The following is a 21,114-nucleotide window of genomic DNA, read 5'->3' as shown; positions in this document are numbered from 1 at the left end:
AAGCATGTGGGGATCACCGACTGAGATAAAGAGATGTTGAATATCTCAGTGAACACAGGAGCTAGCTGGTATGCGCAGTCTCTTAGGATACGACCTGGGATGCCGTCTGGTCCTGCTGCTTTCCTGGTGTTCACTCTCTTGAAGGCTCTCCTTACTTCATGCTCGGAGATGACGAGCACGTTTCCGGTGCTGGCAGTATCTTCCTGTCTGCAGCCGTTAGCGCCGCTAACACTAGCATTGTTGGAGACCTTAGCTGCAGCCTCGAAGCGAGCATAGAAAGTGTTCAGCTCGTCTGCCAGAGTCACGGCCGCGTTCGTCATACCGGTTGTTGGTGCTTTATAGTCCGTTCTCCTCTTCATTTCTGTTTTTTTCTAAACTGAGGACCTGATGGCTTTGACCTTTTCTTGTCCATCTTCCATCAGTAATTGCACTCTAGTATCAACCCCATCCCCCAACTAGAGAATCACCACAACATAAACTAACAGACTAATAGACCTACACATTGGGTTTTTTTCCGGGCTTTCACACAGCCCAGGAAAAATAATTAATACATAATGGGCTTGGGTTGACAGCATTATGAATAAAATGTGCACTATTTGGAAGCAGCCCGCCCCCTCCCCTTTCGGTTGTTTGTGAGACCTCAGCACAGCAGCAGCAGCAAGCAGGCACACCGAGGGCCATCGCGCTGACTTTGGCAAGGGCGTAGATTTGGTTTAGGCATTGGTGGGGACGGATGATTCAACCACTGAACCCTGCCCTGTTTCTTATTTTTGTCCTTTTTGTCTTTGCTTCTTGATAAAAAAGGAGAAATATACTTGCCTACATATGCTATTCTGCATGCTTTTAAACCATTTAAAATTACAATTCATAGTTTTATATGTGAATTATATAATGTTAAATTACTATTAAACAAATGACTGACTAAGTATTTTAGGCTTTAGTTTACTTCCACATTCCATATAAATCAGGTATCATGCTAAAATAAAAATAGCTTCAAATACAGTCATGACAATAAAAGAATATGACCTTAAGGACTTAACAACATTACTTCAGTTACACCAACATCTCTTTTACATTAGCACAAAGGGAACACTGATTGACCTGGTGGTTTATGTCCATAAAACTAGTCGTCTAAGATTACCACAAAGTAACAGATCTCTCAGCAAAATTATGCAACATTTTAGGCACTATTGCCCCGATCAAATCAGTGAGCTGGGATGTTTTATTCTAAACATGAACTACTGTTACAGCAACAGACATGGACTACATGTCCCACACAGCAACTCAACGTCCTCTATGTGAAGCAGCCAAACACATGCCTGCTCCTCTCGTTAACTGAGATAAACTGCTGGCATATTGGTTTTACATCTATACTGTCCAGTCTCTCCTGGTGGACATACAGCAGCATTGTTTAATCTCATTTGAGTCATTGTTGACCTTAGCCATGTTTTTAGTCTTCTGAGAGCACTGAAGCTTCTTTCAGCCTCAGTACCTGCGTTTTATCCTGAGATTAAAATTATTATTCTGTGCTTGATGTGTCTCACCTTTGGCCCTGGCTCTTCCCCTCTGACTGCACTAGGACATATTTCCACCTGATAAAATTGATTCATGCCATATAGAAAGTGAGACATGTCAATTCAGATTCTTTGATTCATTAGTGTATGTTTGACAATTTACATCAGCAGCCTAACAATTGTCATGATAATAAATACTAGTTAATCTATAGCACCAAATCATCAGCCAGTCACCTGTGACCTCGCCTCTTCACCTCTGTCCGAGCTACAACATGGCAGAGCTGCCTCTGTCACCTGATGAATAACAGTGAGACATTCCACATACATGCAGTCACACATGATCTTCAAATACAGTCATGAACCACCAAGTCATCATCCAATTTCACCTGTGACCTTGTGTCACCATTACTCTCTGAGCTTTGTGTTGGTTCTTCTGTCACCTGACAAATAGGACATACATGACAATAAGAATAAAATGTGGAGCTGCTTCAGTGTTTCTGTCACTTTGTGCAGATCTCGACTCATCAGTAATGTTTGCAGGGTGAGTGCATTTTTTAAACAATTTGTGCAAACTGCACTACAAGGTGGAATATTTGCAAAATCATGACTACATGATATTTTGTCTCAAAAATTAACCCTATGAATATGTCAGTGCCATTAGGATGAAATTATTGTGTCACCAACATTTAACGTTAGACATATAATTTTAACAGCCTCTGTAAACTAATATCCTGGCTGCTCGAGGCTCCGTTTTCTCTGACAGTTTCAATCAAAATTAGAAATGCTGCTCTGAGACTGAGAGAACTGATAGTGCTGCCTGTTGTGCATTTAGTTTCCAAAACACGTTATTCATGGTTACATACAATTTTAGACTGATGTGGGCCAAAGCCTAGCATAGCCTGTAACATTATTATGACGGACACATTTTATGAGTGAACTTGACTTTAAGTGACTTACAGGTTTCTTTGAAAAATACTTTCTTATATCCAGGTTCTTCCTCTTTGCTGCCGTCCTCCTCGCAGCGCAGGTTTGCCGCCGCTGCTAAAACTAAACAGAGCTCCCTGAAAGGCTCAGCCAATCACACTGGCCATATTTGTCACATGACGTAGGACTCCAGTAGAGGACGTAATTGAACTCTTTCTGCTCCGCTGGGTGAATGAGACGCTGACAGGTCGGTTTTTCTTTCTATCGGGATTGTTGTTCTTTACTCGAAGAGATCAAATTATTGGTGGGGACACGTCCCTTCCGTCCATGCCAAATCTACGCCCTTGGACTTTGGGTTAAAAACTTTAATGTATAATCGTAACGACGGCGTTAACGTTGACAGTCCTAGTTTGTTGGTTTGTTTTTATTTTGGTTTTTTTCAAGCTGGTTATTCGAAGCCCCTCCAGCCAGCCAGAGAATCCCCCGCCGTCCCGCCCCTCTCCTCCCTGTGTGTGGCAAGCAGCAGGCGCACCTCGCAAACGGAGGGCGCCTTTGCTTCCCGCAAATGGGCAATAGAAAACCGATCGGTGCCCATGCAATCCCCGTAATGCGCTGGCGTGATGTCGGGGCAGCGTGGGTGCGAGCGACTTTTTTTTTTTTTTGCCACCCCACCAATATATCAAAAACCGCTACTGTTTGCACGCCACTATTCTTCCAGTCAAAGTACTGAATTATGATTGGGAATATTTTCTCTGCTCCATGGTTACTTCCGTCTGTAGAAATGCGACAGTACTGGATTTCATTACGAGTGACTTTACTGAATGTGGCGCTATCACACCATTGACAAGAGCTTCAGTCTTGGTGCGCGCACTGCTGAACTTTTTAGCTGTGTTAGAGTCTGTAAATGCTTTTTTAAGCAATGCACTAGTGCAATTTATGGATCTGTAGATATTGTGATGCTTCACAGTATGAATTGCCAGTGCAATCTGCTGCAGATACCGCAGCATCCTCGTTTTCCCAGGTGTAACAAAGAACTCAGTCAACTTATAGATTTATTTTCATACAGCCTTTTTATGTTTTTCTGTGTCCACGTGAGCAACAAGATCTCCGGCACCGTTGTTAGACACACAAATGTATGTGCCAGCTCTGAACACGGTGCACTCCGCCTCCAATTTATTTCGACCGGGACGGTACGAGGGAAATTTCTTTTGCAGTTCGTCTGAAAAGATGCACTTGCTCTTTGACATCTTTGAAACATCACCAGGCACACTGCTGCGCGCTGTCTGTCCCGTCTGTGAGCGCAGAACATATGGGTTCTCCATAGGCCTACAGAAAAACCCGGACATTTTCATCAATCTTGAAAATCCCCCCGGACAGAACGTGAAAAGTGGAGACGTCCGAGGAAAAGAGAGCGGCTGATCACCTTAGTCTAAAGGAGCCAGGAGATTTACAAGACCATATGTAATTCAAAGCTTTAGTAACCTTATTTTTCAAATTGAGATATCTATATAATATAGATCAATCATTTTTATAGTTAAAATGATTAATATATATATATATAGATATATATTTGCAGGCAATTAAAAGTATACAGCAGTCAGTAAAACTTTGGCCACTGAGCCGATACTGTTAGGCTGGACATTTAATTATTATTAACATTAATTATAAACATGATTGATTAACATCAACCTAATCAGAACGTTTGTTATCTGCAAGTTGCATTAACACACAGGCCAAACCTCACTTCTGAGAATGTTGATATTCTTGCTTTTCCTCATTGCAGCCACCGCATTCCCCTTTAAACACACATACTTACTCATTCACCAGGACCATGTAGACACACACACGCATACCCATGAACGCACACCAAATGTATCTTATCCAGGAGATACAATGATACAACATTTAAGAAAATATTTTCTTCAAAATATGTTATTTTATTATGACTTTTTTTTCGATACATGTAGCTGTAATCAGTCGAACCATTAAAAACATTGCAATATCTAAAAGAGAAACCAATGAGCATTTTATTTTAAAAGACTAAACATTTTTTTTCTCTTTTGAAGATGTATTAGTGCTCATTAATAACTTAAAAGTATTATTTTTTTCATCTAATTACTTGATTAATCATTGAATAATCAATAGAATAATCAGTGTTGTATTTGAAATGGAAGGAGGAAAGACAATGTAAAAGAAGAACAACGTGAAGAAGACTTTCCCTCATAGTCAGAGCCCCCTCAAATTTCAAGACAAAAATCTCCCTCTGGAGAGAGTGTGGTGTGCCTTCGCCTCTCCCACCAGGGCGTAACTGGACTTTGCTTCCCTGCCTCTGAACCCACCCTCAACACACACCTGTGGCTCACTCATGCTGATTCTGCTCTGGCTTCTCATCACGAGTATTATTCCTTGCAGACTACTTAAGATGGCAGGAGATGTTGCTTCCTCGCTGGATTGTCGCACTACCTAGCGTTGGTGTAGCCTAGTCTAGAGTTTCCTCCTAGCGTGGTTTTCCTTTGTGTACAGGCCTACTGGATTCCCTGCCCGTCTCTCCTGCTGCATGAATTCCTGTGGACGTGTGTGAGTGAGCATAAGCATTCTAGATCGGACTGCCTGAGTGAGTCGCGGACTGTGTAAAAGAGGAGCGTGTGTGTGCCTGCCCTGGACCTTCCCTCACCTTCAGACACCTCCCCCCCGGAGCCCCATGTTGCCTGTTTACCAGTTCCACTGTATATATGTATATATCTTCACTTGGTGACATTGTAAATAAATCCTTCTCCATCTCTCTAAACTTCAGAGTCCTGCGAGTGAGTCCTCTGCCTAACAGACTGTGACAGTTAACACCCAGGAGGTCACTACACCAAAAAGCATTTAAACACATACAAGATTTAAATAAGGCAATGGCGACAATGAAACACAGGTCACTGAAGTGTTGCTACCCACATCATAGTTAAATGCAATCTGGACCCAAGCAGCAGAGACTGTTAGCAAATAAATATGATAAGAGCGGATAAAGTTTATACCACTGATAATAACAAGATAATTTCACTTGAGAGAGGGTATCCCTCTGACATGTAATTGGTGCCAGCAGACCCTTTATACTTATGCATACTGGATTACTTATCTGCCAACCTGCTGCCAGGCCAAACAGATCAAACCTGTGCCCCACTCACTGGCCTTTGGTGAGAAGCAGCAGGCTGGAGTGGGTATCTTGGTATCCCTCAACTTGCTGCCTGTACGTTGGGGGTTTTCCGGTGGACGAGAGGGTTTTTTCCCTGCAGAAAACGGGTCCTCACTGTTGTCTGTGCTTACCATTTAGAGTACCTGGCCTTCTTGGAATCACCGGGTGGGGACTCTATCATTCTACTTGGAGACTCTGATGCTCATGTGGGCAATGACAGTGAGACGTGGAGGGGCATGACTGGGAGTAACAGCCTGCCAGATCTGGACTTCTGTGTAAACCACAGTTTGTCCATAACAAACACCATGTTCAAACATGAGGGTGTTGGGGTGTCCATAACATACTAGGTCATACATTAATGATTGATTTTGACACTCAGGTGAACAGAGATGCTGAGCTGTCAACTAATCACCACCTGGTGGTGAGCTGGATCAGGTGGCGGGGGAGGATGCTGGACAGACCAGGCTCGCATGAAAGTAAGGTCAGGATACACTTGGAAAGCCTGGCAGAGACCCTGGTCTGCAAGACCCATGTCCCTCAGAGTGTTCTGTGGGATGTGCTTTGGAAGTCTGTCCCATTGCTACAAACCATTTGATCCTTATATAACCATTGCAAAAGCTTGGTCCACATAGCTGGTAATAAGTCGAACTCGTTCCCGGTGGGCGTTGGACTCTGCTAGGGCTGCCCTTTGTCACTGATTCTGTTCATAATTTTTATGGACAGAATTTCTAGGCGTAGCCAAGTGGCGCAAGGCTTCCACTTGGGCAGTCTCAGACTCTTGTCTCTGCTTTTCACAGATGATCTGGTTCTGTTGGTTTCATCAGGCGGTGGACTCTAGCTCGCACTGGAATGGTTCGCAGCCGAGTGTGAAGTGGCAGGAATGAGATGGTCCATGGTCCTCAGCTGGAAAAGATGAGGACTTCAACCACCTGGGAGGGGCTCAGAGTACCGCTACTCTTCCACATAGAAAGCAGCCAGTTGAGGTGGTTCGGGTGTTACGGGGTAGACGTAGTTAATAAAGTTAATGCTTTATTCTGTCTTTCATAGGTTTGGTTTTATTATATGAATGTTTGTATATAATTTGCATACATTTATTTTAAGTTTTTTTTTTTTACTTCCTACCTACACGTTATTCAAAGCAGCACACTGCTTACACTGCATAAAAAATGGGAGGGGAGGGCAGTCAGAGGAGTCACAAAGCATGTACAGAAGTACCACGAGTATGAAGAACCTAGCAATTCATCAGAGCAACAAGATGGATAAGCCAGACACAATCCCAAGGAGATTGGTCCTGGAATGGTCTGTGGAACACTCCGTGGAACTGGAAAGGGAAAGGGAGGGCTGGGTTCTCTGCTTAGGCTGTTGCCCCCACGACCCAGACTCAGATAAGTGAGTCTGGGTTGTGGGTCACTGATTTATCCTTATTTAAGGACTTCACTGTCTTTCAATTACATTTTTAACCTTTGCATTCCATGCCCATTCAGGATTTATGTTACTTTTAATTTCTTTCTTCTTTACTTTGATTAAGTAAACATTCAGTGGTCAAAAATTACTTTAGTAAAAAAGATATGACAAAAAAATTCCTTACAAGCTTACTGATTTTGGGCTTCTGTATGACTGCCATAAATTAAAGGAGTAAAAGTACTGACTGAATGATCTACGGCAAATGCCTTTCTAATTCCTGCTCATAGATAAACACAGAATTTAGATTACTTTCAGTAGAAGTTTCATGGTTATTGTAGTTCACTAAATTTGGTTTAAATTTCTTTTGAGTAACTAAAATGAAATTTCAACTCATAAAATTAAAACCAAACATGTGGTGATTTGAGTTTTGGTATTTGAACATTTAGTTAAATTTGTCAACATAACAAGCATATAGGTGCTTTGTTGAATATGTTTATTAAAAAATGGGATGCAGTCAGATCCACAAACACATGGCAAAACATAGAAGAGCCACATCAACAGGACAAGACTCAACAGGACAAAACTGAGACACAGGACAAGACACTCTTTTGAGGATGCCAATGTTCACATTTTGGACCGAGAAGACAGATGGTTTGAAAGACGAGTCCATCTATCTCCACTGTGAATGACCGTTGTTGAACAGGGGTAGTGACTTATAACATCAGCTATCAACCACCTCTAATGCAGTCCTGACATACTGTCCCAGGTGCTTGAACCTCCGCTCGCACCTTGCATTAGATGACCTCATTAGGTCACATGATAGAACGGGCCGTCTCACAGTGGTTTCATCCTTATCTTCCACCGATGATAATGACCCACACCATTTTTCACCCCTTTGCTCATGTGATGACGCTCATGATTAGTAATTGGTATCTTTAAAAGTTTCACTTCTCTCTATGAATGACAGATGAAATGTCTTCGCAAACTTAAAGAACTCCTTTTGCCTTCTTTTCTCAGGATCCTAAGATCACAGTGTTGAAGTACATCTCAGTATGTGCATGTGCGCACTAAAGCAAGACAATGACATTTAGAATTTTACAAAAACACTGACACACCCACCTAATCACCTGCCTATTCATAGTGTTGCTGCTCCACCTTCTTTTCGACGCAGTGCAGTTGCATTTGTGTATTTAATACAGTCACTGTCACATTGAGAAAGAAGCAGGACCACACTGCCACCCATACACCTCTGACCGACTTATCAAGGTAAGAAGCATGTGATCTTTTCTCAGGTTAAGAAAAACATTCAATCATATAAGTGGAGAAAAAAAAGAGTAAGAAAAAATTAAGAAGCTATAATGTTAAAGCTATGAGCAGCGTGTTTTTTGTTGGTAAAATGTCCCTAACAAACCTTTTTTTTTCTTCTATTTTATGAAACAAGGTTATAAAATTTAATTCAGGTCAGTTATAACAGTCTTTTTTTTTAGTCAGTGGTACATCTTTGGGCCAGGTTTATGAAACACAACAATAGGTGAAGTTTTTTTTTGTTGTTGTTGTTTTTTAAAAATAAAATCAAAAGGCAGGTGGCACGGTGATGAAGTGGTTACCATTGAGGTCTTTGGGGTGTTTCCTGTGTGGAGTTTGCATGCTCTCTTTGTGTTTGCATGGATTGTCTCTGGACACTCCAGCTACTTCCCACAGTCCAAAGATATGTGTGGGGTCAATTTTCAGTTGACTATGAAAAAAAATGGATCCACAGTCCATTGAAAGTTGTTTACTTTGTCTTTCTGAATTGAAAAAGAGTCATCTACCAGGTAATGAGCGAGTCAAAGTATTAAAGCTGAACCTTTGCAGCAGATAGTCAAAAATAAATAAATCAATAAAATTAAAAATTACTGAATAAGACTCTACTTGAATGCAACATATTTCGAAAAGAACACTAACATTCACAGAACAAGATTTGCATTTTTATCAGGGTATTTTTTTTTAAAAACACATGCAAATGAAGACAGCACCATAACAGATTTAACCAAACATATAAAACTCAAAGGCATTTAGTGATTTGATGCAGAGAAACAGGACTTTTAGTCATGTGAGAGTAGGTTCTACAATTTCCTGTAAAAATTTACAGTGCTACCAAACCTGCTCACTTGCATATGTTGAAAGAGTGTGATGTGATTCATTGCTTCAACCTGATAAGCAAGTTTTCAAACATTGGTGAGAAGGGATTCCAGGTTTCAGTCTCGACTTAAGCCCATTCCTCTTGACTTTGGTGGTTTAACTTTTTTTCACTTTGTTTTATTCAGAGAAAAAAAATTGGATTTCAGAGCTTTACTGTAATTTCTATTTTCTATTTTCTTCATTTCTGTTTCTATAGAAAGACACAATGGAAAAGGGATTCCAAATCCCAGCACCACCATACCCTGGCCCCCCTCTGGACTACAATGCAGGAGTCTTCCAACAAGGTTACCAGCAAAGTGTCCAGCCTGTTGTCCAGCCTGTTGTCCAGCCTGTTATCCAGCCTGTTGTCCAGCCTGTTGTCCAGCCTGTTATCCAGCCTGTTGTCCAGCCTGTTGTCCAGCCTGTTTTCCAGCCTGTTGTCCAGCCTGTTGTCCAGCCTGTTATCCAGCCTGTTGTCCAGCCTGTTGTCCAGCCTGTTATCCAGCCTGTTGTCCAGCCTGTTGTCCAGACAGGTGAGAAATTAGAGGTTACTAGTCATATAGTATATTTAAATACTTAAATACAGTGCTCTTAATTTATGATTCATTAATGTTACTTTAGTCTATGTGGTTGAAGGTTAAATCTGAATTTGGTGTCACAAAATTCCAGGTTTAGTGGAGTTTTAGTAAGGATGTATAATTATTAAAGTCATTTTTGACTGTGTTGTGTTGTTTCTCGCAGTTAGCCAAGTGGTGGTGGTGGAGAATCTGCCAAAATGCGTTCCTGGACAGATGTTGTGCCCTTACTGCCACACCAATGTTGTGACTAAAATTGAGTACAAAATCGGACCATACACCTGGTTGGTTTGTGGCCTATTAGGAGTCTTCTTGTGAGTCAAAACCCCACTATACTCACACATACACATGAAGAAATTTGAACACACTGCAAAATGTCATATAAGATTATTTTCTCAGCAACATTTAAGTAAATATCAAAGTTTTTTGGTATTTGTGTGTGACCTGTTTCATCAAGTCATCATTATACCAGATGGCCTGATGAAGGTAGGACAGAAAATCTGTAGTTTATCAAACATTTCAACAAAATTTGATCAAAATATTGATTTAGTCTGCCTCACAGAATGAAGGTAGTTTAATGGTAGTTTAAATTAATCAACACCCTCAAGTGATAACTGTCAGAATCTAAACAAAGTAATCCAGGTCAAAAACACTAGGAAATCAAAATTCAACTAATCTTAAAGTAAAACAAAATGCGAGGTAAAACACAGCAAAGGGTAAGGGGGAAACTATATAACTATTAAATAAACAGAGTATAATGAGGGAACAGGCAAAAGGTGGGAGGAGCTGAAACCGCTCACAAATAATTAGACACAGGAAGTAGAACTAAATACAAAAAGCTAGGGACAAGATGTTGTCAAATGAAACAGGAATCAACTAACACTGACCTGGAGAAAGACTTGTGGATTTGAAAGACAAAAGGCAAAAAACAGAGACAAAATAGACACAATAAACACAACGGCTGCTCAGGAAAAAGCACAAAGACAAGACTAGGACATAAAAAAGAAGTTTCATAAGCAAGAACCCAGTAACCAGAAATATAGAAAACAAAACTCAAAAGCACCAGGAAATGCTGAACTCAGAACAAAATAATACAGAGAATGAGCTTAAATCATCTCTGAAATCCAAAAGATAAAACCGCAAGTCCACCACACTCAAAACTAACTCAAAACGCTGGCTCGAAGACCCAGGACCATGACAGAAAGTTAATAATTTTCTCAAAATGTAAATGATCGCACTCACTGCTTTACTCACACTCTGGGTCATGTTGTGACATATGACATATAGTCTACAGTTAATCCAGAATGCTGCTGTGAGACAGGGACCAGAAAGAGAGAGCATATTTGTCCCATATTAGCTTCTCTTTGAAGAATCCCTGTTAAATTGAAATTAATATTCTTCTCCTCGAATACAAATTCTTAAATATTCAGACTCCGTCTTCTCCTTCTTAAGACCTTATAGTACCATATTATCCCTATGTAGCACCTTGCTTTCACACTCCAGGCTTACTTGTGGGTCCCAGAGTTTTTAAAGATTTAATTGGCAGCTATCAGGCTGTTTCCACAAAACCAGTCCCAGAGTCAATTTGGAAGACCGACACTCTCTCTGCTTTTAAGATTAGACTCAAAACCTTTTTCCTTTTTTTAGGATAAAGTTTATAGTTAAGACTGAATCAGGTGATCCTAAACCATACCTTATTTATACTGCAACATGCTCAGATTGCTGCAGGACAATGACACACTGGAGTTTGTGAGGCACTGAGTATTTCTTATTCACTCTCCTCTCTTCACTCCCCAAATTATTATTAATATTCAGTCTGTAGAATGAATGAGTTGATGGGCATATGATAACCGTTTTGATGCTATTCTTGTTCACAACAGGTGCTGGCCTTGCTGTTTCATACCTTTCTGCGTCAATGATTGCAAGGATGTGGAGCATTCCTGCCCCTCCTGCAGCGGCATTATCCACGTCCACAGGCGCATGTGAAGCAGAACTGCAGTGTATGTTCTACTGAAGCAACAGCAGCAGGGCATCTCTGTGCAAACAGACATCCTCTGTAACCCTGTGCTCATCCTGTATACCTGTTTCCATGTTTTAACTGTATATAAACTGAACATGCTGAATATGTAGCTATGTAGGAGAGCAACAAAGGAACTTCCTTCCTTTCCTTTTAACTTAAGAAATCACCCTTTAAGAAATCACTTTATATAAATTTACTGTGAAAATATGAGTTAGTTATCAGGACTGTTTTTTTTTCTTTTTTGTTTTGGTGACAGTGGTGTTGTCTCTGTATCAAATACCTCAACGTTAAAGTGAAGGAAAAAAGCCTTAAATGAAGGCGTGTGGGTTTTTTAAAATAACATACCCACAAGTAAAATACAATTTAGATGTTTTAGTTATTCTTTGATTTTTCATTTAGATGACATATTGAATGTTTTCATTTAAATTTCTGATATTTTAAATATTAATATAACACTGATGACAAGATTAAAATGTCAGTGCTGACTAATTAACATTAGTCATTGTTTGCGACATTGTTCCATTTTTTTTTACAAACACTGGAACTATATTTTCACATTTACATTAATAAATAAATTCACATTTTTACCTTTTTTATAGTTTTTACCTACAACAATCATGTGATATGTCTTGATTTATCTGTTTATATTAAAAACCTTTACCGAAGTAACTGACTTGCTGCTTGTTAGATGTAATGATGATCTAGAAATAAAATTCAAATATTAATATAAAATAAACATAAAGGCATTTATCACTGAAGTGCAAAATTTCTTGACTCTACCACTGACATTTGCAATGGGTTTTAAGTCAATAAAATTGTTACTGAAGTAAACAAGCAAGGATATGTCTAGATCAAAATGTAAGTTTTTGAATATGCAAACAATGCAAAATATTGTTTGTTAAATGAGCAAAATAGAGAAAAATAATTAGAAGAGCATAATCATTTGAGTGAGGCATACATTTTTTCATTAAAATTAAATTAATAGGGGTATATTTTCACATTGACACCTATCACAGAGTGAGAAGTGTCAAAATAAATTCATGGTATGGGATATAGTGCCTTCCATCTGCTACATTCAAAATTGTTATTTTTGTATAAGTTTATATCCTTGCTTGTTTACATCTGTAGACCTCTTAAACTTTTCTTTGGTAGCCCAGAAAGAAGAACATTACAATGATCAATCCGTGAAGACACAAATGCATGGACAAGAACCTCTGCGGTGTCGCTTGACAAAACTTGTCTGATTTTGGCTATGTTGCTGAAATGATAAAAGGCAGTCTTTGTTATCTCTTTTACGTGAGACTCGAAGAAGAGCACCATGTCGAACCACATGCCCAAGTTTTTTACCTTGTCCCTGCAATTTATGACACTGTCATCAATTTTCAAGATGAAATTTTGGGACAAGTGCTGAAATGTTTGTGGTCCGATGACCATCAACTCTGTCTTATCAGTATTTAGGAGCAAGAAATGATCTGATAACCAGCCCTTAACTGCAGATAGACAAGATTCTAGTTTAGAGACTTCAGCACAATTTTCAATGGTTAGAGGAACATAAAGCTGCAGGTCATCAGCGTAACAATAAAAAGTTACATTAAAAGAACATAAAAGAACACCAAGAGGCAGCAGATACATAGAAAACAGCAATGGTCCAAGTACAGAGCCCTGAGGGACCCCATGCCTCACTGCACAGGTCTCGGGAGAGAGATCATTTTTAAAACCAGCAGTCTGAGAGCTCCCAGACAGGTAAGATCTCAGCCATGATAAAGCATTTAGCAGGTAGAGGATCCAAAGAACAGGTTTTACATCGAGCTGCTTTTACAACCTTAGTTAATCCAGACAGAGAAATAACCTTGAAGACAGAGAACAGTTCATCAGCACCAACAGGTAAAGCAGCTGAGTAGTCTAATGTACAGCTCGAGGAGGGAGTAATCTGATTCCTAAGTGTTTCAGCCCTGTCTCTGAAAAACATAAGAAAGTCATGAGCTGTCAAATTAGAACAGCAGAGAGATGACTTACTCTCTGTAAGTTGCGACACTGTGTTGAATAAGAGTTTTGAGTTATGTTTATGACTCATGATGAGATTTGAGAAATTTGAAAGAAAGAAATTTGCTTTCGCTGCAGACATCGCTGATTGAAAAAAAGACATTGAGTCCTTCCAAGCCTGGAGAAATATTTCTAGTCTGGAAGATTGCCAGCGACGCTCTGCTTTTCTACAATTTCTTCTCAAATTCAAGAGCTCCTCATTTAACCAGGGCATAGGGTTCCTTTGTTGACATTTTAACTTCTTTACAGGTGCAACAGAGTCCAGTAGAAGAAGTGTAATATTAACGTTCGCAGTCAAGGTGTCCACACATAACTCCTGGATAAAAATGGGGTCCAACACATCAGGTAAATGTAATTTAACTCCAAGCAATGCTTCGGGGCTAATATGACGAGATGATCTCAGGAGTAATTTTCCCTTGTCAGAAGCTGAAGATTTAGGGATTAAAATATCAACTAAAATTACTGAGTGGTCTAAAATAGGTAAAACACAGTTTTCAGTCACCGATACATTCAGTCCATAACCCAAGACAAGGTCTAGGGCAGGGGTCAGCAGCCTTTAAGACCCAAAGAGCCATTTGGACCTGGTTTCCATGCAAAAGAAAACACTGGGAGCCGCAAATACTTTTTGACATCTAAAATGAAGATAACACCGTATATATTGTTTTATACCTTTATGCTTTGTGTGAACAACTAAGGTGTGTTGCTTATGAAATCCATGAAGTGCTACAGAGAAAATTACATTTTGAACTCTTAAAGAAATATAACAAAAGGAAAGACACCAACCTGAACTAAAATGATCCATGTAGCAAACAAAAACTGTTGTGAGCCACCTCCCTTATATCGCCTTTGGGCTTTTGGAGCCTTGACTTGACTTTTAAAAATAATTTGAAAAAAAAGCACTATGCTGCTAAAAAATGAAAAATAGATATTTGCAAAATTCTGCCTAAATATGTATTTTACCAGGTTAATGTGTGTGGCGGGGCGTCGTCTAGGGTGTGGCCTTTACATGTTGGCCCAGACACAGATTGTGTGAAATTTGAGGAATCAATTACATTTAAGAAATCTTTGACCAGGGGTTTATCCTCACAACACAGATGAATATTAAAGTCCCCCCGTATAAGAATCCTTTCATAGTGAGCGATAAAACATGTCAAGAAGTCTGAAAATTCCGAAGGAAAAAAGTCGTTATATTTAGGTGGATGATAGATGACTATAATTAGAACCACGGGACAGCTTAAAGTCAGGAGTTGGGACTCAAATGAGGTAAAAACACCAGGACTTTGTATCTGTTTGCACTTAAAACAGTCAGTGACATCTAACGTAATGCCAGTATTTGACACAGTGGGTGTTGACAAAAGAGTATTTTCAGGAGGAGCTTTTAGTATCACCATTTAAACTCCTGCATACTAACCATCCACCCATGTCAGGTACACTCCTAGTCTCCTGACTTTAACTCCACTTCACATATTTAAAATTCTTCAATCGACTTGTTAACAAGCAGGTAGTTAACATTTGATAAGCAGGATGATTTGATTATAGCTGCCAGTGCAGAGCTGCTGTTGTATAACATTAGTGCATTTTGAGTATGCTTAAAAGATCATTTCTGACTTCCGGTTTATGTGACTATGGCGTAGGTCGCACCGAGCGTAGCTCCTGCAGAGTCTAGTTATTATCTAGCATTTCCAGGCACATTTTGACGGGTTTTTTCTTTTTGTATAGTTCCGAGACAAGACTGTTTTTGCCTTTTGTGTTTACAATGTCGCGTAAGGTTAATAAGAGCGCAAGCACCTCTCAGCCGAACTTGCGGCCTGCTGCTAACACTGCATCCCCGCCTCGTGGTAAAACTTCGCCACGGCCTGGGTCACCCGACACGCCGCTCGTCGATACGGAAAAATTCACGAAGGCTGAACTCCTCTCTGAACTTCGTGAAGAAATTTCATCACTGTTTAAAAAGGAACTGACGGCAGCGTTTGCGGAGAATCTCACGTCTATCAGGTCCGACATACAGCAACTAAAAACGGACCTTTCCTCAGATATAACTACCATGCGGCAGGAATTCGCTGGCCTCAGGAGCACGGTTACGGGGATGGAGCAGTCTCTCTCCACATGTACAGATGATATTGTCCACCTCCAAGCCAAAGTTGATGCGATGTCAAAGGAGTTGGCCAAATTGGAGAATAAATGCGAGGATTTGGAGTCCAGGTCTCGCCGCAATAATATACGCATTGTTGGTGTGCCAGAGGAGAATGTCCTGTCCGCTACAGATGTGTCCGTGCTGTTGATGGAGGCATTTCAGGAGCCGCTTGTAGACAGAGCCCACCGAACTTTGGCCCCCAAACCTAACACCGTTGAACGTCCCCGTGCTGTGGTTGTGAGGCTGCACTATTACGCGGACTGTGCTAGGATTCTCCAGAAGGCCAGGGAGCTGCAGAGAGTGCAGATAAATAATATGACCATTTCTGTGTTCCCCGACCACACCGCTAAGACAGCGCGGGCCCGTGCGGCTTTCAATGAGGTCCGTCGCCAGCTTCGCGGCATCCAGGGAGTCCGATTTGGGATCCTCTATCCGGCAAGACTACGGATCACTTATCAAGGAATACAGCGCGACTTCGTCTCGCCAGATGAGGCCAAGGAATATATTAAGACAATAACCACAAGATAAAAGATATAGCAGGACAATGTTTGTCTGTTTGAAATAGCGTATGATCCTAATCCAAACATCATTGTGGTAAGCTAAGTTTGTTACTCTGCCAAACACTTGTTTTGTTTTACCTGTCTAATAGTAAAATATAATTGGGTTATTTTTATTTTATTTGTGCCTTTTAATCTATTGAGAAAAGACTCTGTTGGAGCTTTGGTTTGACACGGTTCGTTTCGTAGTCGGGAGCGTTTTTGTTCAGATTGCTCCGGGTGGGAGCGTGCACTGCCGTCTCCGTCGTTTGGGGATGGGGGCTTTTGCTGTGCAGGGGGGAGGCGGGTGGGTGTGTTTGACGTGTTATTATTATTTTTATTCTGAAGCTGTACTTTTGTTGTTGTGGGTTTGCGTTGTGTGTTTGTGTGAGTGTGTTTTTCCCACTTGTTCTTTCTTTGGGGGTGAAGAAATAAGTATTTTCTCTTTTGTCTTTCTGCAATGATCAGCACTTCAGGTCAGTCCTTAGGCAATAGTGGTATTAGATTTTTAACTTGGAATGTCAAAGGTATGAATAGCCCAATTAAACGATCTAAAATATTTACGCATCTTAAACGTTTAAAGAGTGATGTAATGTTTTTGCAAGAGACCCATTTGCGAGATCGGGATCATCTTAGGCTCAGGTGCCCATGGGTGGGTCATACTTTCCATTCAATGTTTAATTCAAAAGCCAGGGGGGTGGCGATCTTAATAAACAGAAGGGTACAGTTTACAGCCTCTGAGATTAAAGCTGACAAAAACGGGAGGTATTTGGTTGTTGTAGGCACCATAAAGGTTATCTTATCTTATGTACAATGTACCCGTCCTCTTAGTCAATGTGTATGCGCCAAATTTTGATAATCCAGGTTTTACAGATGCACTTTTGAGTAGTCTCCCTTCCCTTGATACTCATCTTTTGATATTGGGTGGTGACCTAAACTGTGTTATTGATCCTGCCTTAGATCGTTCGAATCCTCGGACCCTGACCCAATCCTCTATGTCCAAGTCTATTTCTGAGTTTATGTTTCAGAATGGTTTTGTAGATCCCTGGAGGTTTTCTAACCCTACTGCCAGAGCGTACTCTTTCTTTTCTCAGGTACATCAGTCCTTTTCGCGGATTGATTATTTTTTTGTGGACGGTTCCCTTATTCCAAAAGTACTGTCATCTACATATCATCCTATTGTCATTTCCGATCACGCACCACTTAGCGTTGACATCAAGCTCATAGCCCAGTCCTCTTTTTCCTCACCCTGGAGATTTAACTCTTTGTTGCTTTCGGATGAGGGGTTTGTTACCTTTATCAAATCCGCAATTGATGAATTTATGGTGTTTAACGACAGCAATACTGTTACGAGGTCATTGCTTTGGGAATCTCTTAAGGCATATGTGCGTGGGCAAATAATTTCTTTCTCTGCCCATTCCACTAAAAGCCACAAAGCCAAACTTCAAACTTTGACTACACAAATTTGTGACATAGATAGACAGGTTGTTGACAGTCCCACTCCCGATTTGCATAAAAGACGACTTGACTTGCAGACTGAATTTGATTTACTTTCTACGGCAGATGCTGAACGTCTTTTACTTCGTGCGCGTGCGACTTATTATGAATATGGTGATAAGCCCAGAAGGCTTTTGGCCCATCAGTTAAAACGTCAGGCCTCGTCTCGATTAATTTCCCAAATTAAAGATGCGGCAGGCAACTCGGTCTCTGATTCAAAGGAAGTAAACGAGGTGTTTAAGACGTACTATTCCTCCCTATATGAATCTGAATCTGCTGCTGACGCCTCAGAGATGGATTCTTTTTTTAACGGTCTTACAATGCCCACTGTCGATCCTGTTATAGCTGAACAATTAGATGCCCCTCTTAGGCTGGATGAAATTGTGCATGCAATCAAGACCATGCACAATGGTAAGGCACCAGGACCTGACGGGTTTTCAGTTGAATTTTTAAAAACTTTTATAGACAAGTTAGCCCCACTACTTCTTTCAGTGTATAATGAATCTTTTGAACGTGGTCTATTGCCCCCTACATTGTCTCAAGCACTAATTACTGTTCTCTTAAAGAAGGGTAAGGATCCTACGTCTTGCACCTCGTATAGGCCTATTTCACTGCTGAATGTTGATGTTAAAGTCTTGGCTAAAATTTTAGCAATTCGCCTTGAAAAGGTTCTTCCTACTATTATTTCAGATGAACAGAATGGCTTTATTAAAGGCCGCCAGCTGTTCTTTAATGTCCGCACGCTTTTGAATGTCATTCTTTCCCAACACTCAACCACTAATCCAGAAGTAGTTATCTCACTTGATGCTGAGAAAGCTTTCGATCGTGTAGAGTGGAGCTTTCTCTTTGCGGTCTTGCAAAGATTTGGTTTCAAGGACAGATTCATTTCATGGATTCGACTGTTGTACAGGGCACCCCAAGCCAGTGTCTATACAAATGGTGTTTCCTCTGGCTACTTCTCATTGTCACGCGGGACGAGACAGGGTTGCCCCCTGTCCCCCCTACTTTTTGCTATTGTAATTGAACCCCTATCTGTAGCTTTGAAGGCCCTTCCTCATTTTCGTGGTATTTCCCGGTCAGGCCTTGACGTAAAATTGTCTTTATATGCAGATGACCTGCTTCTATATGTTTCTGATCCCTTATCTAGCATACCATCGATTGTGTCTCTACTAAACAAGTTCGGCTCTCTGTCAGGTTACAAAATAAATCTTCTTAAAAGTGAATGTTTCCCCATAAATTCTTTAAGTCTTACACTTAAACAATCTGACATTCCTTTTAGACTTAGCCCTGCTGGCTTTAAATATTTGGGAGTTAACATGACTCGTACTTTGTCTTCTCTATACTCTTCCAATTTCTCCCCTTTAATGACTCAAATTCAATCAGATTTTCAGAGATGGAAATCGCTACCTTTGTCCCTAATTGGTCGGATCAATGCTGTAAAGATGAACATTTTGCCTCGATTGTTATTTCTGTTTCAGAGTATTCCTATATTTTTACCTAAAGCTTTTTTCAAAAAGTTAGACCAGCTAGTTACATCGTTTTTGTGGGGAGGGAAACACCCCAGGGTGAGGAAATCATTATTACAGAGACTGACATTTGATGGTGGTCTTGCCTTGCCTAACTTTTTATTTTACTATTGGTCCTCTCATGTTCACAAATTGACCCATTGGCTTGAATCTCAAGACCTGCTGTGGTGCAAACTGGAACGCCTGTCGTGCACTTCCTCATCCTTAGAAGCTTTATTATTCTCTCCACTACCACTTAAGCCTTCTCATTTCACCCAAAATCCCGTGGTACAGTCTAGTCTAAGGGTCTGGTCACAATTCAGGAGTCATTTTAAGTACATCTCTGCGTCAGTACACATGCCCATCACGCAGAACCATCTGTTTACTCCTGGCCTCATTGATGGTACCTATGTACAGTGGAAGCGTCATGGTATTAATACATTTAAGGATCTCTATAAAGATGGCACTTTCTTAACTTTTTTAGACCTGTGTTCAGAAACAAATCTTCCGGCTACCAATCTATTCCGTTATTTTCAGGCACGGCATTGCACTTCTGCTCTCTTCCCCTCCTACCCTCTTCTCCCAAATGTCCAACCGTGGGAGGAATTCTTATCCCTTAAACCCAATAAGAAGTCAATTATATCTTTAATATATAAACAACTTATGGATTTAAATGTCCATTCCGTTGCTAAAATTAGGGGGGCTTGGGAGCAGGAGTTAGGAATAATTTTTTCGGATCAGCAATGGGAGAAAGCAGTATCCAATGTCCGTTATAGTACGTCCTGTGCCAGGTTACAACTCATCCAGTTCAAGGTGTTGTACAGGGTTTACTATTCAAAGTCTCGTCTGTCTGAGATTTACCCACAAGTGATGGATCAGTGTGAGAGATGTCATGCCACCCCATGTGACCTAGGCCATATGTTCTTTCTGTGCCCAAGACTCCATGGCTTCTGGAGTCAGTATTCAGTTATTCTTTCCAAAGCTCTTGGGACCCAAATCTGCATGGACCCTTTTCTAGCTGTTTTTGGGCTTCCAGTCAACACTGGTCTAACCGACCCTACACACTTCAAAATATTAGCCTTTACATTACTTTTGGCTAGACGTTGCATCTTACTCCTTTGGAAATCTTCAAAGCCACCTTCAGTTTCTTTTTGGTTTAGAGATGTGATGTCATCTCTTAAATTGCAAAAGATAGGCCTTGTGGCGAAGGGCAAATACAGAGAATTTTATTCTATCTGGGGCCCCTTCGTGGACTATTGCAAGTCATTAAACGCTCTACCAGCTGATTAATATCATGTCTCTTCCCCCCCCCCCCCCCCCCTTTTTTTTTTTTTTTCCCCCTTTTGGGGTTTGTGTTTGTTTTGGGTTTCTTATTAGGTTTTGTTTTGTTTGTTTACTTAAGCGTGTGTGTAGATGTGCCTGTGTGTGTGTTATTGTGTCTGTTCATGTAAGAAAAACTAAAAAATATGTGAGGGGAACAGATTGTGTTGTCATTGTAAACTACTGTACACTTGTCTCTCAATAAAAATATATATATAAAAAAAAAAAAAGATCATTTCTATGTTTTCTAAATAATAACAGCATCAGTGATAATATAGTATAGTATATTAGTATATTATAGTTC

General features: G+C 40.5%; 1 protein-coding gene across 2 annotated transcripts; it reads left to right on the top strand.

Annotated features, from left to right (window-relative positions):
- Nucleotides 1-7,554: 7,554 nt before the first annotated feature.
- On the top strand, nucleotides 7,555-12,514 carry LOC147328300 (uncharacterized). 2 transcript variants are annotated; one of them, XM_086296550.1, is made up of 4 exons: nucleotides 7,555-8,286; nucleotides 9,398-9,713; nucleotides 9,922-10,069; nucleotides 11,636-12,514. In XM_086296550.1, exons 2-4 carry the CDS (start codon nucleotides 9,407-9,409, stop codon nucleotides 11,739-11,741), a joined length of 561 nt encoding a protein of 186 aa, XP_086152676.1. In that variant the 5' UTR covers nucleotides 7,555-8,286; nucleotides 9,398-9,406; the 3' UTR covers nucleotides 11,742-12,514. The 2 variants fall into 2 exon arrangements, with proteins under 2 accessions (XP_086152676.1, XP_086152675.1); XM_086296549.1 differs by having other exon boundaries at nucleotides 7,557-8,286; nucleotides 9,402-9,713.
- Nucleotides 12,515-21,114: the final 8,600 nt, after the last annotated feature.

This window comes from Aulonocara sp. 'chitande type north' Nkhata Bay, linkage group LG6 (genome assembly GCF_057382095.1).
Source record: "Aulonocara sp. 'chitande type north' Nkhata Bay isolate Kocher_YH1m ecotype deep benthic linkage group LG6, A_spYH_male_GT1.1, whole genome shotgun sequence".
Taxonomy (NCBI): Eukaryota; Metazoa; Chordata; class Actinopteri; order Cichliformes; family Cichlidae; genus Aulonocara; species Aulonocara sp. 'chitande type north' Nkhata Bay.
The sequence above is the reverse complement of the archived record's forward strand: the minus strand, read 5'-3'. Positions and strand labels throughout refer to the sequence as shown.

Bases quoted from the DNA above. Each gene is read 5' to 3' on its own strand.
- LOC147328300 (XM_086296550.1), top strand. From the start codon at position 9,407: ATGGAAAAGGGATTCCAAATCCCAGCACCACCATACCCTGGCCCCCCT. The intron at 9,714-9,921 runs GTGAGAAATTAG...TGTTTCTCGCAG, and splicing joins CCAGCCTGTTGTCCAGACAG to TTAGCCAAGTGGTGGTGGTG. The intron at 10,070-11,635 runs GTGAGTCAAAAC...TGTTCACAACAG, and splicing joins GGCCTATTAGGAGTCTTCTT to GTGCTGGCCTTGCTGTTTCA.